This window comes from Myotis yumanensis, unplaced genomic scaffold (genome assembly GCF_028538775.1).
Source record: "Myotis yumanensis isolate MYYU_CA2020_CCGP unplaced genomic scaffold, mMyoYum1.0.hap1 SCAF_13, whole genome shotgun sequence".
NCBI classification, from domain to species: Eukaryota; Metazoa; Chordata; class Mammalia; order Chiroptera; family Vespertilionidae; genus Myotis; species Myotis yumanensis.
The window spans coordinates 17,910,756-17,925,310 of NW_027223764.1; the positions used below are offsets into that span (position 1 = coordinate 17,910,756).

General features: G+C 51.8%; 1 protein-coding gene across 8 annotated transcripts in view; it reads right to left on the reverse strand.

Moving 5' to 3' along the window:
* Positions 1-7,741: 7,741 nt before the first annotated feature.
* The window catches only part of BTRC (beta-transducin repeat containing E3 ubiquitin protein ligase), a 174,004-nt gene continuing 167,190 nt past the window's right edge, over positions 7,742-14,555 (reverse strand). For all 8 annotated transcript variants that reach the window (XM_070432465.1, XM_070432466.1, XM_070432464.1 and 5 more), the window contains 2 exons: positions 14,245-14,437; positions 7,742-12,335 (listed from right to left, as the gene is read on the reverse strand). In XM_070432465.1, the coding sequence (XP_070288566.1) occupies positions 14,276-14,437 (162 nt within the window). In that variant the 3' untranslated portion in view covers positions 7,742-12,335; positions 14,245-14,275. The remainder of the gene's footprint in view (positions 12,336-14,244; positions 14,438-14,555) is intronic.

A 14,555-nucleotide genomic window follows, 5' to 3' on the forward strand; every position in this document is an offset into this window, starting at 1 on the left:
GCCGCTTTGTTCCTCCGCTGCAGGCGGCTGCTTGGGCTCCCGGCTCCCGGCCTGGGCATCTCGGCCTGGCCCACCATGATTGGCGGCTGGGCAGGCGGCGTGGCTCCCTCCCGGGAGGGTGGAGCCTGATGGGCTCCCGTTACCGGCGCAGGGGGTAGGGGTGGGGGGGCGCTAGGCCATCCATCTTCTGTTATTACAGCGTAATGGGGCTGCTCGGGCGCCCGCCCATTTGTCATCGGCCTCGTTCGCTGATAACGGGCATTTGTCATCACTTTCCTCTGCGCCAATGTCATCAGCGCCGCTGACAGGCGGGGGTGGGGGTGTCGCGTGCACGAGCACAGGCGTGCACACAGGCAGGTGGGCCCGCTGGACAGCGCTCGTGCCCAGGTAACGGGCCGCGGAACCTGAGGGGCCCGCTGAGCCCCGGGACACATGTCCCCGTGTGTGGATCGAGGCTCTCTGGAGAGGGACACACATGCAGGCACACACAGAACAGCCTCATCTGTCAAGCAGATATTCCCAGCTGGAGATCCTCTCCCGAGCTGAGGAGACTGCACTGGGGGGAAGGGCTGGTGTTCGTGGCTAATGGCAGTTTGAGTGCAGGTGGCCCTCTGCCAGCTCCCTGTGTGCACACGTGTGGCATCAGCCACCAACATTTATTGAGCACCCCCCCCACCCCCACCCCCACCCCCGCCCAGCTCTACAGGCTTGTGTGTGACTGTGTGTCCCATCGGCAGAATGTGGCAGCACAGGGACAACCAAATGGTCACACTCAGGCCTCCCAGACCTCCCAGACACAAGGACTTAGAGCAAAATGGGAGGGCTGGGTAGGGGGTTCTGGGGTGTGGATGGGCGGTGGTCCCCACAATGCCTTCCTCTCAACCCTCCAGAGACAGTGTAGCCTGGGAGTCACCCTTCCACTCTTGGCCACGCTCAGCCTCTGAGCCTAGACTGATATGCAGCACGAGGGACTCAGGAAAGATTCAAGAAAGAACTTCCTGCCTGAAAAGGGTGTGAGACAGTTTGGGGTAAGGACGGTGCCAGCAGCCAAGAAGGGAGCTTGGAGGGAGAGATCTCTTGTTTGTGTCTGGGCTGCGTTGGGTACCCGCCCACCTGGGGTGTGGATAATATGTCTTCCTGATGCTGCCATTCTCCTCAGGATGGCAGAGGGACTTCTTTAGCCCTTTGTGGGAAGGTGTGCCCCGCCCCATCTCTCTGGTCCCTGGTTGTCTTGGCACATACTAGGTGCTCAGTAAATAACTCTTGAATGAATAAATGATTGAAGATAGGGTGTGTGGAGGAGGTGGGAGGTGTCTTCCTCGTCCCTCCCATCCTCCCCTAACTCCCTTCCTCATTGCTTTGTAGCCCCCCAAGCTCCCCTTCTCCCCCAGCCGCTCCCTGCTGGGCGGAGGGAGAGGGATGGGGGAAGGTCCCCTGGCAGAGCAGGGCCTGCTTGTTCCTTGTAAATGAAGACCATAATTAACATTAAATTAAGGTAATACAAATGAAGGCAACATAGAGGCTGACAAGATGAGCGTTTGGGGAGGCAGTGGGGAGAAGTGATTCATATTTTTAATTTACTGTACGGATGGGCCGTGTGGCTGGGGAGCGGGCGGCTTGCGTGGAGGGGGTGTCGCCCCGTGATGTTTGCTGGGCTCCGAGTGAGCACACAATGACTATTAAACTCAACTGTCCATATAATGGGACAGATTCGACATGACGCCCACCGGAGCACCAGGAGCCTGGCCGGCCAGGCTGTAAATCCTGCCCACGCAGCGCCCGCCCGCCACCTGCCCATCTATCCTGGGTTGGCCCAGGCCTGGGCTAGGGTGGGCACAATCCCCAAAGGGCTCGAGAGTGGCCTTGGAGCTGGAGAACCTGGGGTCCAGGCCCTTTGCCCTGGCTGAGCAGTGCTGGGGGCACTGGAAGGTCAGGTCTTGAGTTGGGGTGAGATGGGCCCTGGTCTACCCCTCTCAGCCCAGGGTCGTGGTGACAGGAAGGGGCTGGAGCGCGGTGGCCCACATGTGGTCTGTCGAAGAGAGGACACCGGCGTCCCATTCCAAAGGGGGGGGGGGGTGCTAATGGCCATTACCACCACGGCTCACACTTAGCAAGCACTTCTCGGCGCAACCCTGACCCACGGAGTTCTCACAGCCGTCCAGAAGGAAGACGTTCACCCCCATCTTACACCCGGGGAGACTGACGCTGAGAGACAGGAAGTAATCTGGTCACAGAGCTTGTAAATGTTCACTGCCCCACCCGACACCTCCAAACCCCAGAGCCTGGGCAACCCCTTGATCCTGTCAGTGTCACACATGGATTGAAAGCCAGCATCCCAGGTGTCCCTCACCCGCTGAGCCCTGAGGCCTTAGACGTGGAGCTCTCTGGGGACTCGGGTGTGTACTGGGACACAGGCATGCATGCACGGCCTCCCCCCTCCCCGAGTCAGAAGAAAGGTGTCAACAAGTCCCAGGCAGGCAAGGAGGGATCCTTGCTTACTCACTCTGCAAACAGCGGCAAGATGCGCGTCCCGGAGATGAGAGACGCAAGTGTAATTTAGGTTTTGATATTATGAAAGTCTCACTGCTCTAAAACAGCGGGGCACTCGGTGCCTCATTAATAAAGGATAAACTCGGAGTCTATTTACAAGGCGCTTTTTGGGGTTATTTACTCTCCAATATACATATGTAATGTTGCGCATACTTACCGCTAGGTACAGCTCATCCTTCCCGCCTGGGCCCCGGAGTCACCCCGGGGAGGGGAGTCCTGTAGGATGGGGAGGGTCCCTGGGGAAGAGGGAATGCAGAGGGGGCCATTCTGGGAGCAGGGAGGCTCCCTGGGACATGACAGGGCACCCTGGAGAGAGGGGAGCTGAATTTTAGAGCTGGAAGGTAGAAAGGGCAGAGGATGCAGCTCACCCATCTCCCTGGCCCTCCTCTATCCTTCCTGAAGCCCAGCCTCTTAAAGACAAGGTCCAGGCTAAACTCCCTGCTGAGCTCCAGGCCTCCCAGCCCCTCCGGCTGTATCAGGTGAGGGCATGGTGGCCTCTCTTACCAGGGTCCCGGTCTGACCAGATCCTTCCCCTGTGCTGCCAGCACCTCAGCCTGGCTTCTCCGCATCTCGAACCATGTCTCCGTGACTCTGCAGCCATCTTACGAGGTAGGGCGGGCACGGCTTTCATCTCCACTTTATAAATGAGGAAACTGAGACTTAGGTTAGGGAACGCACCCAGTCACACAGCCAGCAGGTGCCAGGCTGGGGTTTTAATCCAGATGAAGGCTGCTGTTACCCTGGAAGGCCTGCTTGAAGGTCCCGGGCCTTGGGGGCCCATCTGGCCTCTCTGCTCAGCATGGCCTCTACCAGCCCAAAGCCTCCACCCTCCTGCAGCAAGTCTCTCCCTGACTGACCCCAGTTCATTCACTGAGTTGTTGGACACCCACCACGTGCAAACGTGGGCCTGGACCCATGGGAATGGAGACCGTGGTGAGAGGCCCTGGTTAATCCACAGGGGAGCTTGGAGATAGGCCACTCACCCATGCACCGCCCCCCAGTTTAGAGTTGTGAGGCTTTCTGAGCTTACCACTTCCTCAGATGAGGAGTGTGTGGCCCAGGGCCCAGCCTGGGGGTGGTGATGCTGGCAGGCGTGTGAATGGGGCAACATCAATAAGCCCCTACCCCCACTACCAAAATCTGGTCAGTTGGACCAAGGAGACATCTGGCGGCCACTAAGAGACCCGCAGCCTTTTTGCAGGGAGCCCTGGGTGGAGGTATCAGGGTCCAACCAGTCCCTCGAGAGCCCCAGGGGTCTAAAAGGACTTACTCACCCTGGGGATGGAGCTCATGGCTGCTCCAGGCCTCAGTGGGAACACCATGTTCTCTGTCCCCTTCCCAACCTGAGAGCCCTGAGCTGGGGGAGAGCTGACCTGGAGAGTGGTGGACAGAGGGAGGCCGGCAAGCAGGAGGATCTGATCCATCATTGTTGGTGAACAATGAGCCGTCACCACCCTAATTGAAGATGTAATTACAGCAAATACATTCTGGGCTGAGAATGAATGACGGATGGCGGGAAGGCACCTTGTAGCCAGAAACCAGGAGATGCTACTGCCTGAAGCTCCCCATTCCTAGTTGGGGAACCCTCCCATCAACACTCAGCCCCCCCCCGCCCTCCCCCCCCCTCCCCGGCTGGTTACAGGGTGTCCTGGTGCCTCCTGACAGGGTGGTGACTGACAGGCAGGAACTGAAGCTGGAGCTGAGGGGCCAGGCACGGGCCGGGGCAGGGGTACTTGTTGGAGAAATGAGGGAGGGAAGGAGGCCCAGAGGCCAGAGTAAGAGGGCCTGGGCTGGTATGTCTGTCAGACAAGGGTAGACCCAGCAAGGAGGGGGTATCTCTCTGAGAGCATCACTAGAGCACAAAACAATTTTCCAAAGTGCCCCTGTGTTGGAGGTAATAGCGCCCCTACAAAGGCCAGAGGGACAGATGGCTATTGATCCTTGGGCCTGGAGAGAGACTGCAGGGCCAGGCTGAGGGGCTCATGATAAAGGGTAACCATAGCAGGGATCTGGTGGGCCCTATCGGCTTTGCGTCTGGCCCAGGTTCTGGGGACTAGGTGGTGAGGGACTCTCCTAAGATCTGCATTGTCCTGGGGGTCAAGGGCCTGGCCATTGAAGGGAATAGAGGTGGGTTCCTCCTACTGCCCTGGTGGCTGCTGTTCCCTCCTTTTACAGGGAAGGCCCCCAGGCACCTCCTAACTCCCCATCCCAACTCCTGCCCAGGACCCCCTCAAAGGTGTGGGCACTGGTTGCCCAGGGTTGCCTGGGTCTGGGACATCTTCCTCTATTTGGGATCTGCACATCTGGATTCAAGGCCTGTTTGCCCTGGGCCCCACCCCCACTCATGCTCAGGGAATAGGAAACCCTGAGCACAGGGTCAGGTCACTCTGAGGCCAGCCCAGGCTGTGCCGGTCCCAGGGCCAAGGTATGAAGGCCTCCCCAGATGGGGAGCTTGGTGGCCGCAGCCTCTTGTTTCCATCTGCCACTGTGGCCCCTGACCAGGGTCCTTCAGGGTGTGTGGGCTGACCCCCAGGGAGAGAGGGCTGGGTAGGGGGCGGTGGGGAGCCCAGGCAGCAGGCAGAGGGGAGGGAGGGAAGGCCACTGACAGCAGAACAAATGCTTGTAATTTTATAACCAATCTCAGCGTGTCCATGGGGGGCCGTTTGTGCCTCCACTCAGGACCAATCAGCCTGACAGAGCTATGAGTCTGCCTGAGTGAATGTGAGCAGCTTCCCCCCCCAACACCACTTACTGCAATCTCATTACGGGCCCAGCCCAAGACCGACCAGAGCTGAGGGGCTGCAGGGAAGGGGACCCAGCCCACGTGGAACAGAGCCTGGTCAGAGCCAGGGCTGGGCCTGGTGCCAGGAAGGCAGGGTGGGCAGGCCTTGGAGATCCAGGCTCAGAGGGAGTGGGGAGGGAGGCAGGCTCAAGACATTTATTTGCATCCATTGGTTGCTGAGCTTGTAGGATGGGATGGGGCACACGCCCCTGCCCTCAAGGGGCTTGCAGTCTGCTAGGGGCAGGTGGAAAGGTTACAGGGGGATGGTAGGTTACCTAGGGAAGGTAGAGATGGAGAAGTGACAGGAGGGCAAAGAGGCCGAAGGACAAGAAAGGCAGGCAAGGAGGGCAGAGCCCCAGAGCAGAGCTGGCCCTGGGCAAGAGCAGGAAGGAGAGGTTGAGAAACCAAGGGAGAGGGAACCAGAGAAGCCCTGGGCAGAGGGGTGCAGGCCATGATAGAGAAATGCCCACCGAGGAGAGAAGAGGCCGGTTGGGAGGGGCTGGCGGCCAGTGGTGGATATTAAAGGACGGCCTTGCTGGATATCTGGCTCTGGGGATGGCTATGTGCCCATTAGTCTCTCTAATTGTCAAAAATCTAATTTAGTGTCTGGAGCCCAGGCCGGCCTCAGGTTAAATGGAGAGAGGCAGGCCTAGCCATAAATCTGCCCTCCCAGCCTGGGCTGGTGCTAATTCTGCAGTTAAGTGAGGGGGTGAGGAGGGCAGCAAGGTGGGACAGAGAGGGTTCTAGAGAGGGGTTATCTCTGACCCTGATGCCAGCCCCCTCTTGCTGTCATGGCCAGGCCCCCCTTTTGCTGGAGGAAGGGGACTTGCCTGGGGCTCACTTGAACTATGCAGGGGAAGTACCTCAAACGTGTGAGGAGCTCTGGAGTCTCAGGGTCCCTGAGACCCTCCTCCTCCTCAACCCACTGGGGTCTGCGGTCTATGAGGGCTCAGCTCTTGGAAAAGGATTGGTAGGAAGGTCACGTTTCCCAATAACATTGTGAGCCTTTGGTGCGGAAAGGGACAAGGAGGTCCACACCATGTGACCAAGTGACTGGTCATCCTATTTCCTAGGTGGCTGCCAGTGATGGGCTCAGACATGGGACCCACAGGAGGCCAGTCCTCAGTGGGGAGAACAAACACAACCCCAGGGCACCACTAGGGCGGCTCAGACCCCAAACAAGGTGTGTGGGGACAGAACAGCCCTCCCCTGCCAGGGCGTGTGGCCTGAGGCAGGGGAGGGCTCTCCACCTGGGCTTGGTAATGACCTCACTCCCCTCAGAGCTGCTAATTGAAAGCAAGGGGTGTGGTAGGCGCAGCGGGAAAGGTTGGGGGACTGAGAGGGTTCCCTAAGAGGCTCTGCTTCCATGGGGGGAAGAAAACGATTTCTCCTGGCTTCAGCTCCATCTCACCAGGCACCCACCCGGCCTCTCCTGCTGCTAACGAAGTGCCTTTAATTAGCAGCCTAATAAAATGCTCTTAATTGGCAAGAGCCAATCAGAAAGAAGAGAGGTCTCCTCCCCTTCGTCATTGTCGATGGTGGCGCAGCTATAGGTTTCAGGGGGAGAGGATTCCAGGCCTAGCCTGGCTTTGGGAAACAGCAACCTCAGGGCTGAGTCTTCCAGGGACGTGCCCTCCACCCCAGCCATCCTGGAGGAAGCTGACACTGGGTTTGAAGGTGAGACGGTAACCCCCCTGGCCCAGCCTCTGCTCAGTACTGCCCAGCTGGCGAGTGACAACTGATTAGATGCCAGGGACCCGAGTGGTCACTGTTGACTCCTCCCTCCCTGCCCTCAGTTGTTAGGTAGGTCTAGTCTGGTCGTGGGCAGTGTGGGGAGCCCCTGTTCTTGTGCAGGTTCCCCATGTGCAAACACGCTGGGTGCACCTGATGCTCTGCTATGCCTTCAGCTCCAGCAGGGAGAGCTCTGCACGGGGGCCCTGTGGTCTCAGTCTGAGAATGCTGTCATGACTCCAGGAGGGGAGGAGAAGAGGGAGATGGTGTGTAACCTTGTGCCTGCTTCCCCAGGTTTGGTTTCAGGAGAGAAGGCAGGTGGGTTTCTCCCAGATGGTCAGTGCCCCCTTTATTTTTACAGTGTGCTGGAGTCTCTGAAAACTGCTCCAGAGGAGTGAGCTTACCTAAAGTCTTCCAGAGGAGAACTTAACAGTCCTGGGTGTGGGTAGGGTTGTGGTAAGTTGAGGAGGCTATGGGGACCTGTACCCAAATTAGACATCAGTTTGGCTTCGATGTAATTCAACATGGAACATTAATTATATGCTAGAGGTCCCATATTTATTCACGCCATTTGGCCCTGACTCCTCTCAATGTTGTTTTCTCACATTCCTTCAACTTGTATACTGAAAAACTCACTGTCCTACTGACGTTGGGGCAAAGAGACAAGACACTGGAAAATTCACTTTAATCTTATATTTGTAATTTAAGTTACTTTTTTCTGAACAGTTAAAAAAAAAAACACCAAAACACACTATATTACCATGATTCTAGGTTGTGAACATATTGGTACATTGACTACACATCACCAAAACAGAGTCACAAAAGTCAAAGCAGTCAGCACTTAAGAGTCTAGAGAACAAAGGGCGGAACCAACTGGAAGCCTCAGGGAGCTCACAATGGCTGCCGGGCCTGCCCCATGGTTAGAGTCCAGTGAACATCCCTCAGAACAGTCTGGGTGGGGTTTGAGTCATCATTGATTTGGGAAGGTGTTAGTTTCCTTGGTACCCAGAGGTCTAAACATTCTCGTTTTTTTCCTTCAAGAAGGGAAGGGACGGAGGGGAGGCGACGCTTTATAATGCTATTTACCACACTCATCCTTACATGCACACACGAATCAGGAGCTGAGAGAGCCAGCTGGGTGGGCTGTAGAGCACATAGTTTGATGCCATCTGCCTCCAGGAAACTTTAGTACCTAAACATAGGTACTCAACTTCCATAGAAAAGGTTTCAGGATATCAATGCATTAAGTTCCACTTGAAATCAGGTTGCCATAATCATGCTCTTTTGGTTTCTCTTCTCAGTCCCAATAATTTGGAAGTCACAAACGAAGTACAAGTAAAAACAAGAAGCAGAACGCAGCCTTATTCCCCTAAGAGATGGCTGTGTGGATAGAGCCCAGGGAGGACTCAACCTGCAGGCTCTGGGGGTCCATGATAAAGTGAGAGTTACTCTAGGAGGGAAGAGGGGAAGGGAGGAGAAACAGGGCACCTTTTCATGTTCTGCAGCACCTGGAAAGTCTGAACTCATCTAAATGGGGAAGGAGATCAGAAATGTGGGTTTAAGTCAAATAGTAAACCTGATCATCAGAGAATGTGATGGTCACAGGAGGTGGCTATCTAAGCATCCCTTTTTCTCCGGAAAAGTACCTGGATTCCTCCATAACCACGCTTGCAGCCTCGCCCTCAGGCCGGCACCCTTCTGGGTTGGACTGCTCTCACTTCGGGCAGGAAGGTATTACCTTCTAAGGTAAATGGAGGACACCAAGAAGGTCAATGATACCAATGTCATATAATTTAATTCCAGGAAAGAAAAAATGCCCTCATTATTTCCAATATTCCCCACCCCCTCCACCCCAAGCCTTTTGTTGCCACACACAATCAAATGCTAGATAAGGACACCAGCCCCCGTGTTCAGACCAGTGGGTACCAAGCGATGGCCAGGAGAGGAGTGCATGTTTTCTTCTCTTCAGCTTTTGATTTTACAAAAAACAAAACAAAACAGCATTTTTCTTACTCAAGCAGAACGCAGAATGATTTAGGGGTCCCAGGGTCTTTTCCAGTTCAGAAACAAGTGATGAGGGCCAGGCTTGATTATCTGTCAACAGAGTTCCAGAGAGGCCCTGTCTCTAGAGTTTCTGGCAAAGAGTCACCAGGATTTTGCCAAGGGACAGTGTAAAAGGCTTCCCATCCACAATCCACACCTGCTTTCAGACTGCACATAAGAGAGTGAAAGGATGTTCTCAGCGGTGCAAAGACACACACGTGCAAGGCATGCTGGTGTTGTCCAAGCAGCCCCAGTGTGAGCGGAGCTCACACGTGCCCACAGAGCTCCCAGGTGCAGGTGTGAGTGCACACTCCTTGCCCACCTTTGAAGGGGCTTCCTCCTGTCTTTAAGGAACATTTCTTTCAAACCACATTGGAATTTTAGTGAGAAGAGACTGATCTACAATGGAGACATTTCATTTCAGAGCCCAGAGACACCTGCAGCTCCTTTTCTACCATTCCTTTAAATGTGTTGAGACTTTCTTTGTTTCTCTTTTTTAAAAAGGTCAAACTTTACATTTATTCTAGCCCAGTTGGGGATTAGTGATAATCAATTCCCACTGAAATCATGCAGAGATGGTAAGTGGGGTTTACTTTCTCTGGAAATGAACTTTTACTTACCTGATTATTTCTTCTACAATGAACTGGTAAATGACCCCCCGAGCTGAGAAATGTGACTGACTCAAGTTTTTCAGACCACTTAACTTCATTCCCATTTCCATCAGAGCAGAGGACAACTTGGGGAATATACTCGACAGAGCTAACCGCTCCAGGCTGAAGGGCCCACCTCGATATCACTTCTGATGTACTGGACAGGCTTCAGCACAGTCTTAAAAACAATCTACCTTCAAGTGAACTTCGATGGGAGAGGAAAACCCGTGCACCAATGAATATTCAACAGCTCTCACTTTAGAACAGCAGCATATAACAGAAGGGCTAGTAAAGTTATGGCTATTGGACAATATTTTTAAACAGCTTAAAATCCATGCCTCTTTAATGCCTGAGCTATGTGTCTTTCAGGCTGATGGTCTTGTGCCTCATCTGTAGCAAAACCCTCAACCAATCAAAAAGGCATTAATAGTCAACACAATGGACAAGGAACCATGAGAAGCGACTAGAAAACATTTCTCTGTAGAATGGGTAGTAGGAAAAGCAATTATTCTCAAAAAATATTTCCTAGGCAATGACATCATTACACTGGGAAATACTTTCTGAATATAACCTGGAACTAAAAGCTTAAAAGCACTCATAAAGCAGGAAAGAAAAATGCATATGCATAACCTGCCTCTTAATCTGTAATAACAACATTCAGTCTGGGTACATTTTAGGAAGGGGATACCTTTTTACAAATCAGAGGGAAGACGGCTTTCTCTTGCCTCCCCTTTTGCTGAACTAAAGGTGGCCTAGCTTTGAGGTTACTTGCAACTGGCTCTCATTCCGCTGTTCTTACAGCCGCCAGTTAAAAAGGGGCTTTCTTTTGCTCAACTGCTTTGATCAGGAATGGAAACAACAGGCCAGACAGCTCAGCTTCCAAGGGAAACGTGAGACTGTACTGTGGCCTCGGGCTTTTGATGGGTGTACCCAGGCCACCAGGAATGGCTGGCGCAGGCCCACTCCCACCCCCACGTTGGTTCTATTCCCTGTGCTCCCAGGTTGGGTGGCACAGGTGTCTGCACCTGAATCCCACACAGCTGCCTTCCAAGTGGCCAGGTCAGCCTGGCCCTTGCTGAGGTCCATTTGTTTGTGTTATTAACTAACTCCCAGAGTTATTGGTTGGGGAGAGTGGAGAGTAACATATGACCAGGAAGAGGAAGAAAAGGAAAGCGAAGGCAGTTTCTGCCCCAGTAATAAACCCTGTGTGCCAAACTTCACCCTGATCTGTGCTCTCTGGCAGCTTTGCCCTTTGAAAATACCAGGTTTGGGAAAAGCAGAAGGAAGGGTCTGCAGTGCAAGGTTGAGACGACTAGCTCGATTTTTGGAAATGGTATTTACTGGCCTAAATGAAAAAGAAATGAAGTTTTAATCCCGACCACCTCTTAAGCTACTCTGATGGTGGTCTTGGCAAAGATACAGGTGCCTGGGTGCTCACAGGCCCTGATGAGGAAATCTGAGACGTGAAATTATGCAGAACGAACCAAGCGACTGGCTCCGGCCATTTCAAGCCTTTCTGTGGGCTGAGCCTTACCAGTGATTTAAGATGAAGTACAATGCTTTTTATTACACATCTAATTGTTAATGAGAGGAAATGCAATCAGCAGCTCCTTTTCACACTCTACATGGAATCGAGGAGACTGCTGAGTCCAGAAAAGATGTGGCCACTGATGGAGCCCAGGAAATTTCTGCCCCCCTTTTTGGGGAGAGGATGTTAGAAGGAGAAGAGAGGAGAGTTGCAAATATGATGAAAGTACCATGTCTGAAAACGCGTTGTTGTCATATAGGGTCACTTGCAGCAAAAGCCTCGGTTTGAAATTTTAACTGAACAGCATTTAACTCTTCCAAGTGTTGCATTTTCTAGCCGATTTGCCTCATGCTAACTGAGGACACTCTCTTCATCCTTGTTCTTCTCAGGTGGAGCAGAGAACAGGTTGAAGGGGTGGAGGGAGGGGGAAGAGGGACAGAAACAGAGAAGAGAGATGGAGGAAAGAGGCCCTGACCGTCAAGTGTGCTCATTCTTCTTGTCTCTCTTTCTTGCCCCAGAGGCTATACAGGAGCGCTGTCTCCTAAGCACAGTGGGGCTCGCTGAGCTTGCCAGGCGCTGGGCATTCCTGTAGTTCTCAGGGAGACACTGGGTGCTGTCTGGCTTGAAGTTGTATCCCCCTCTCCCCTAGAAGGGGGTCTCTCCCAGCAGGTATATAGGGAAACTAGTTCTTCTGCTTAACGGCAAAGCAAGAGAGATTCTGGCAAAACATTAAATATATTTATAAGTCATCTTTGTCTGGAACCAAATGAGGAAAAAACAGGTGCACAGGGGAAAGGAGGAGGGGAAGTGAGGTGAGGTTTAAAAGTTCTAATCATTCACGAAAGATAAAAGACATCTGATAGCAGCACGGAAGCAGTCAGCTGTGCTGAGTAGACCCTCCTGAGTCGACTGCAGACCACTGTGTCCCAACAGGAGTCTCAAAGCCCCACTCCTCGGCTAGTCCGGGGAGAGTGGGTAATATTTTGATTGTTACTGTTGTTGCTCATCCTGGTATTGGCAGATACGTTAAATACCGCAACTTTAATGAGTCCTGTGTGAAAACAGAGCAAATAATCATTAGTCCCTTTCCCTGTATTTCTCACTTGCTCTATGAGAAAAAGAACTAACTTAGCTGTCAAATAGGAGAAAGGCTCAGAGGTCCTTCGTAACGCCTGCTCTTGGCCTGTGACCAGCAGGAGCTTCCGTTAAAGGCTACATGGCCTGTCTGGGGACTTGGCAGGGGGCTCACTGTCATGTTAAGGGCCACTATGCTTACACAGAGTGACTACAGTGGTGTCTTCAGAGATAGATGTGTAGGTGGTGGCTGGATATGTGGCTTGGAGACTAAGGCAGAGGTTGGGACTAGAGATACAAGTTTGAGAGTCATCTACACTGAGATGAGAGCTGAAGCCTTGGGAAGAGACAAGGCAGCCAAAGAAGGGAGCTTAGATAAGGAAGAAAGGCCTGAGACAGACTCTTATGGGATGTGTATGTATGTTTTAGGGGTGAGAGGGGAAGGAGACATAAGCTGTAAGAGCATCAGGAACAATATTAAATATGGCAAAATGCCATAGAAAACTCAGGAGCAGAAAATTTTGGCAAAAGGAGGGGAAAGGTAACATGATTACAATATTAACATTAATAAACCACTTTTTACTAAGGACTTGTTAGGTGCTAGGCATTGTGCCAAGCACTAAGAATTTTACACATAACATTTCAATGCAACCCTCACAACAGCTCTGTGTACTATGTACTGCAACCCTCATTTTGCTAATAAGGAAACTAAGGCTGTGGGAAGTTACTTGCCCAAGCGCACACAGCTAGAATTCTCACCAAGGTGTGCTATGTGACTTGGTTGAGGAGGCTGAGGGATGAGGAAGCAGCATGTCCTCTGTAAGATGTGAGCACTGATATGAGCCCCGCAGGGCACAAACCACCCACTCAGAAGAACCATGTAAAAAGATGTGCAGAAAAGTGTACTAAATGTGCACTTCCTTCACAAGCATCGAGGCAAGTGTGGGAAATGAGAAATCACAACGATGGCAAGGCTCCCACCAGTAGTGCAGTTTCCCCCAAACAACCATCACCTCATGTATGTGAATATACCACAAATAGATAAAGATGAATTTTAGGATCTCTTCCTGCCTCCGAGGGAGGATGAAGACTTGAGTGGGAGAACACATGGAGTTCTCACCAACTCAGAACCACTTCCAAGGTCAAAAGACAGTTCATTTTTAGAGGAGGTGGGGAGTGGGGATAAGGATTTTAAAAAGCTAACTTTTTAAAATCTAATGACACTAACAGAGCTGTGAGAGGCCAGCTTATCACCATGAGATTTTCCCATTGGTACATTTGACTACCTACTTGATTTAACGGGTCTTTAATTATAGGTACTGGTTTAATCTGGGAACTACAAAGCCACAGGCTTTTGAGTCATTACTCTTAGTTTTGAAACTGATTCAAATCTTTCTTTTGAAAGTTTTTTGAATTTTTATTTATTTATTTAAAAAAATTTTTTTTGAGAGAGAGCATTGATTTGTTGTTCCACTTATTTATGCATTCATTGGTTGATTCTTGTATGTGCCCTTACCGGGCTGACCTGGAATGGAACCTGTAATTAGGCGTATCTAGATGATGATCTAACCAACTGAGTTGCCCAGCCAAGGCTAAATCTCTTACTTTCTGAATAATTCTATTAGATAACTGGGGCAGGAATTATTAGTTCTATTGCACAAGGGTCATCTAGATCTAATTCCAGAATCATCTAGAACTGAGGCTGGCTTCCTTGATGAAGGCAGCATCCAATATGCAGCCCCAGCCCTGTCTCATGGTGGCAGCTTCCCTTGCTTTACAGGACTTGGAAAGATAAAGGACATGAGAAGCTCCATGAACTAGCAACACCTTACAGCCAACATTCCATCTCCTACCCACAGTGCCATGCACACAGTTCTTTTTCATACCTGGGCAAGTATGAGGTCAGTATATGATTATTTATCTGGAGATATAGGTGTATGTTCGAGAAGGGGAGCGGGGGGGTTCAGCTTGGGCAGTTGGATCATTTAGAAAGTCCCAGATGAGGATTGTATCATCGTGTGAACTACTGACAATCTGGAATTCATCAAACTGGAGTCGGAAAACTCTTCCAGAATGCTCCTAAAGAAGCAGAAACAGAAACTTCTGAACTACTCAGAATCAAAAGGACAAATTCAGTAACATGTCAAAAGGAGTCTATGAAAAGGCTATGTTATCCTGATAATTTTCTCTATCATTT